Consider the following 6,994-nt stretch of genomic DNA (forward strand, 5'->3'; position numbering starts at 1 on the left):
TTTTATGATTAAATGGTTCTATTTAAATTCCATTGTAATTAAATATTTTTTTTTAATACTCGTTACAGATTTTAATACGGAACCGTGCAACAGATCTCGATGCTCGCATGCATGACGGCACTACTCCTCTGATCCTGGCAGCCAGACTGGCCGTGGAAGGCATGGTGGAGGAACTAATCAACTGCCATGCTGATGTCAATGCCATTGATGACTTTGGTACTGCTTAATGACATTTCATCTTACCTCCCTTTCACTGTGTAATAGAAATCTGCTCTGCTCATTAGACCTTTCATTTGTACTTTTCCACTGCTGTGCTTGATTAGTGAAAACACCAGAATATTAGTGAAATATATTAAGATTTGTTTGTCTCTTCATGTACCAGGGAAATCTGCACTGCACTGGGCTGCTGCGGTGAACAATGTAGATGCAGCCGTGGTACTGCTTAAAAACGGAGCCAATAAAGACATGCAGAACAATAAGGTAAAACAAAATTCTAATAAACACAGTATAGTTGTACATGTATTTAAAATAATTTTTTTACTGTATTAAAGCAGAATGTAGTAGTAGTACTATCAGTTACAGTAGCATTTGCAGTATTTACGAGAGCGAAAGTATTTTACAACTGCACATGACAGGAAGTAAATAGTGATGTCTTAACCTTAAATCCTCCCATACTACAGGAAGAAACGCCTCTGTTTCTGGCAGCCAGGGAAGGCAGCTACGAGACAGCCAAAGTACTCCTTGACCACTTTGCCAATCGCGAGATCACCGACCACATGGACAGGCTCCCGCGTGACATTGCTCAGGAACGCATGCACCATGACATTGTGCGCCTCATGGATGAGTACAACCTGGTGCGCAGCCCGCCTATGGCCAGCGCTTCCATGAGTTCCACGCTCTCACCACCTTTGTGCTCGCCCAACGCCTACCTAAGTGGTATGAAGCCATCCATCCAGAGCAAAAAGGCCAGAAAGCCTGGTGCAAAGGGCATCGCTTGCAAGGATGCTAAAGACCTGAAAGCCAAGAAAAAGAAGCCGCAGGATGGCAAAGGTAGCTTGTTAGACAGCTCGGCTGTGCTATCACCTGTCGATTCCCTCGAGTCGCCTCATGGTTACATTTCGGATGTTGCCTCTCCGCCTCTGATGCCTTCCCCCTTCCAGCAGTCACCCTCTGTGCAACTAAACCACCTGCAGCCTGTTCCCGATGGTCACCATTTAAGTATGGCCGGTAAGCAAGAGCTGGCACGCTTGCAGTTTGATCCCTTGCCTCCACGTCTTACACACTTGCCTGTCGGTGGATCAAATGGGTCAGCCATGAATGGCCAATGTGATTGGATAAACAGGATGCACGCTGGCATCAGTCAGCAGAGTCAGTTTGCAGCCATGAGGAACATCCCCGGTGGCATGTGCCAACCCAACCAGCACACCTTGATGACATCGCTCCACAACGGCGTTCCTGCCAATGCATTACCACAAATGATCAGCTATCAGAGCTTAACTAACGCCCACCTCGCCGCACAGCCACACATCTTACAGCCCCAACAAATGCAACCCAGCATCCAGCTGCAGCACCAGAACTCAAACCCAAATCAGAACCTGAGCAACACTCAAAATTTCATCAGCAGTGAGCAGCAGCAAAACACAGGAAACAGTGTCCCCATCCACACAATCCTCCCTCAGGAGACACAACTCCTCAATGCTCAGACGCTGGCTCCCGGCATGGCCAGCACGCAGTTCCTCACGCCCCCTTCGCAGCACAGCTATTCGGGTGGCATGGACACCAACACACCCAGCCACCAGCTTCAGGTGCCCGATCATCCTTTTCTAACCCCATCGCCAGGCTCTCCTGACCAGTGGTCCAGCTCCTCGCCCCACTCCAACATGTCCGACTGGTCTGAGGGGATCTCCAGCCCACCAACAAGCATGCACTCCCAAATCTCACACATTCCAGAGCAGTTTAAGTGAACCAGTTACATCTGTGGTTGAAGGACTAGTTTTGTTTTTGTTAGAATTCTTTTTGTAAAATATAAAAAAAAAAACAGTAATTCAATCTTTTCTATGTCTTTTGTACTAACCACATTTTTTTTTTCTTTATTTATTAATGTATTGTTATTTATACTTTTTCCTCACTTGCCCGAGGGGATAAGGTTCATAAATTAGGTCACTGCCAAATAAGGGCAATGTCTTAGGAATAAAAGTCCTTTATTTTTTTGATTGGTTTTGTGGTTTTTTTTTTTTTTTTTTTTTTTTTTTTTTTTTGTCTTATTTTTGTAATAGTTTGTCTTTTCACTAAAAAAAATACACTGGGTATTTATTTGCCTTTATATTTGTAGTCAAATTGCCTTCACTTAATCTTTGACTTTTTTTCTACATCACTGTATAATTTGTAAATCACATGTATAAGGGCATTTGGAGCACGTTTTTTTTTTTGTTGTTTCTTTTATTTTGTATTTTTTTTTTTTATGAAGTTCTCAGTATTACAGCAGATGAATAAATTTTTTTCAATTTACCAGTCACAAGAGCTGCTTCTCTACCATCACCAGAACAAGCTCACTGTGGCTTTCCTGCCTGTATATGTTTCGCTTTTAGGGATTGACCACTCAAATATTTAGTGTATACCAGGACCTAATCATTTTCGATGCTAGCTATTTGAATTGTTCTCTGTCACATTGTCATAATTTCTCCTCAAATATGTGTACTGTGTATGTTCAAGTAGTAGTTCCTGATGATTATTACTTCAGCACATTTGTACAGTTGATTTCCGAGAGTTCTTTATTTTCCTTAGAATAAATTACCTGCGAAATGCAGAGTTATTAAACTTCCACTGTAAGGGTGGGTGTGAAAGTGAGGATGTGGACTCCTTTACTAGGTGTTGATGTGATGTAATACAGTTTGCGGTTTAAAGTACTCTGTATTTTTCCCTCCCTTTCAATTTTACCGAACTGGTCCTATGGCCAAAAATGTATGAGGTTGTGTAGACAGGCTTGTGACTCTGTCTTTACTTTCTCTATGGTATGTAATGTTGGAGCCTATGGCTACTGTAAATAGATCTAGGGGACATGGTTCATGTGAACAGGATTTTGTTTCAGAAATCTTACGTCTTATACGTTTCACTAAAATTTGAAACTTTGGCTCAATAGCTCTTTGTGTTCTCCTGTAGAAAGAGACCCTATATTCTGTTCAGAATCACTGAGTTAGAGGTGATATAAGAGATGTATACAAATTAGTAGATTCTATTTTATATCCCACATACAGATAAAACAACATTTTAAAAGACAATTTGCTGACTATTACAAACTTGATCAAATTTGGTTTCAATGGAACAGGTTTGGTATGATATATATACTTTTTGAGCCCTCAAATATTAAGTCAACAGCATTGAATATGTAATATTTGTATAAAAAACAATCAAATAATCTCATAGTTTACATGAAGTATATTTTCTGTTCATTCTACTGTCTCTGTAAATGTTCTTTTTTGAAATAATAAAAGATACGCATTTGTATCGGATGGCAGCATGTCCGGTGTCATTCATTAGAAACCACACGGCTTTGCATAGTGTTGCTTAAATGACAATTCTTTCTTTCTCATGATCTTCTAAATAAAGACTCATTTCTTCAAAGATAACACTCACTGTCATTAAGCATTTTATCATATTTATATCCCTTCTACGCAAAGTGTTTTTCAGTCCGCAGATCCAAATTCAATCTGCAATGATGAATCTTCACTGAACATCTGTTTCTGGGGACTTTTTTGTTTTAGGACCAGGAGCAATCTGATTTGAGGACTCTAAACATTGATGCTAAACATTCCCACAGTATATGTACTATTATAGAGCCTTCCTTATGTCAATTCTTATAGTAAATTATTGTAATATTTTGTTGCTGGCAACAAGCATCAAACCATTTTTATTCACGCCCTGCACATTTTAATATAATTTAATAATGCTTGACTTTAAAGCTCTCAAAGCTCATACAAGTCCACATGTGAGACTGTTCTGCTTTGTGATTAGAGGGGGCATATCTCATTCACTTCTAAAGGAAAAAAAAAGGTTGCCAAGTGTTCAGTGACAGCATAATAACATGAAAGAGCTCAATGATTAAATTATTAGCAATGCATTATATCATAAGACCCTAATGGGCAAACTATTACACACAAACAAATCTTACAGGCAGTTAGCTTAGCTGCATTTATTATAATTTGTTTTTCATTATTAATGCCATATTGAGTTCATGTAGGGTTTTCTCTAAATGAGATAACAGACAACTTGTGTTATTTTGAATGTTTCTTACTTTTATTGGACATTATGTGTTTTATGCTTTATGCTTATTCTAAAGCATTTTAGAGGGAAACAAATTATAGAGTAAATAATTCATTTCATTCATGTATATGATTATGATCAGTTCATCCATGGATAAAAATCAGATGCACCTCCTGCTTATGGCGTGTTGATGATGTGTCAGTGATATGGATGAAGTATTTTCTCCAAAATGCACATCCAGTCTAAAGAAGAATCTATTCATGATTTACAGCTCATAAAGAAATCAGCCCTGTTCATACTACATATTATTCTGTGTATTTATCACTGGTCATGTAGTTTTTTATTGAAATAATATTAGGTTAAAAAAAAATCACTTTAAGACATTTGCTAACAAATAATCTGATGATGAAAATCTTACATTTATGACATTTAAATATTTGAAAGCGATATTAGCCCTGCTAGCGCATTTATACCAGTCACCCTGTGGGTCGCTTTGTATAAAGTAATTTTTAATAATACATAAAATAAATAAAATCATGTGGGGGGTAAATAAATCACAATGCTAAATAAAATTCATAAAGCGCCACCTGCTGGTCTGAACTATACACAACCGCTAACCTTTCCCACATTTTCAAGTTTCTAGACATCAGTACAGTATATTCAGAGGTTAAGGATTGTTAGAAAATACAACACAATAGCACACAACAAAGAAGATATTGTCTGTTTGAAAAAAAGAATACCAATAAACCTAAGCATTTAACAAATGAAATGAAATGAAACTGAGCATTAATGTAGAACATTTCACTTTGAGAATGTTTAGAAAAAGAAAATCTATGTAAAAAAATCTAATAAAGTCTTTGAATACATAAATCACAGATTTTGGATGAATTAATCCTAAAACGACCAGTTGTTTGAATAAAAAATATAATTATTTATAATTATTATTATTATTATTATTATTATTATTATTATTATTATTATTAAATATTTATTTTATTTTATCTGTTGACTCATAACCACTGCATTATCTATAACTATGATGTTTTGAACCATGCCCACTTTGACGACGTCGTGCCGTGTGGTCTTGAGAAATATACTTCCAGATGTAATGTTAACTTGAGTAGATACAAATCTTTATATATTCAGCATAATAAATTTTTCAAAACATAATATATTGATCATTTATATATATATATATATATATATATATATATATATATATATATATATATATATATATATATATATATATATATATATATATATATTTAGGGAATCTGTATTCAGAAAGTTTATGTGCATACCTGAAATTTCATGTAATAAAGAAAAATGTGTTAAATAACCCAGAATATAATTTAGATTTTAAATGGTCAAATGTAGCTACATTTAGCATTGATGACAGTTTGGCAAATTAATGGCATTCTCTTATCGGATTCATGAGGTAGTCACCTGAAATGGTTTTCAATTCCCAGGTATGCTGTGTCAAGTGTTCATCTGTGACATATCTTGCCTTCTTAATGTGCTTTAGACCATCAGTTTTCTTGTGCAGAGGAAAGGGTGAGTGCAGAGTCAGTAGCCCTATTAGTGTTACTACAACTACTGTACAAATCCATATCGTGGCAATAATCACTGAAGGTCAGTCAATCCAAAAAATCTCAAGAACTCTAAATGTATCCCCAACCCAAGTGCAGTCTCCAAAACCATCAAACACTATGAAGAAACAGGCTTTTATAAGGAGAAGGAACATCAAGAGCTACATCTGCTGCAGAGGATAGGTTTATATGATTTAATTACTAGCCTAAGAAACAGCATCCACTGTTCAGAGGAGACTGCATGTCAGGTCTTTGTGGTTGAAGTGCATCATTGAAACCAACACTTTAGAAGAACAAGCAGAAGTGACTTGCTTGGGCCAAGAAACAAGGAATGGATCATTAGATCATTAAATCATTAGATCAGGGGAAAACTGCCCTTTGGTCTGATGAGTCCAAATTTGAGATTTTTTGGTACTAACTGCACTGTGAAAACATGGAGGAGGAGTGTGTGATGGTGTGGGGGTGTTTTGCTGGTAACACTTGTGGTAATTTAGTCAAAACTGAGGGCACACTCAGAGACATGAAATCCCATCTGGTTTGCACTTAGTGAGACCATCATTTGCTTTCCAACAGGACAATGAGCCCAAACACAACTCTAGATTATGTAAGAGCTACTTCTTCAAGAAGGAGAGTGAGGAGAGAATAGTGAATCAACCAGTCTAAATAGAGGTGAGATTGTTTTGTATGAGTTGGGCATGAGAGTGAAGGATAAGCAGCCAACAAAAACTTAACACCACTGGGAACAAAGTTTGTTAAAAAAAACATCTAGATGACTACCTCACGAGGCGGACTGAGGAAATGCCAAGAGTGTGCAAAGGTTAATATTTTGAAGATTAGAAGAGAGAAAATATACTGGGTTATATAACATTTTTGTTTATAACAAATCCATTTAATTAATAGTTTGGATGTTTTCAGCATAAATGTACAATGTTGAAAACAATAAAAAAAAAAAATGCTGAAGAGAACTAACTAACTAACTAACTAACTAACTAACATGCACACACACACACACACACACACACACACACACACATATATATATATATATATATATATATATATATATATATATATATATATATATATATATATATATATAGTAATATTGTATTGTATATATATATATATATATATATATATAT

At 36.2% G+C, this 6,994-nt stretch overlaps 1 protein-coding gene across 1 annotated transcript in view; it reads left to right on the forward strand.

The window, feature by feature from the left end:
- notch1b (notch receptor 1b) overlaps positions 1-3,509 on the forward strand; it is a 35,817-nt gene extending 32,308 nt beyond the window's left edge. Inside the window, exons 32-34 of the mRNA XM_083527608.1 lie at positions 69-216; positions 383-480; positions 681-3,509. Of these exons, the coding sequence (XP_083383734.1) occupies positions 69-216; positions 383-480; positions 681-1,964 (1,530 nt within the window). The 3' untranslated portion in view covers positions 1,965-3,509. The remainder of the gene's footprint in view (positions 1-68; positions 217-382; positions 481-680) is intronic.
- The last annotated feature ends 3,485 nt before the right edge of the window (positions 3,510-6,994 follow it).

This window comes from Silurus aristotelis (assembly GCF_946808225.1).
Source record: "Silurus aristotelis genome assembly, chromosome: 23".
Taxonomy (NCBI): domain Eukaryota; kingdom Metazoa; phylum Chordata; class Actinopteri; order Siluriformes; family Siluridae; genus Silurus; species Silurus aristotelis.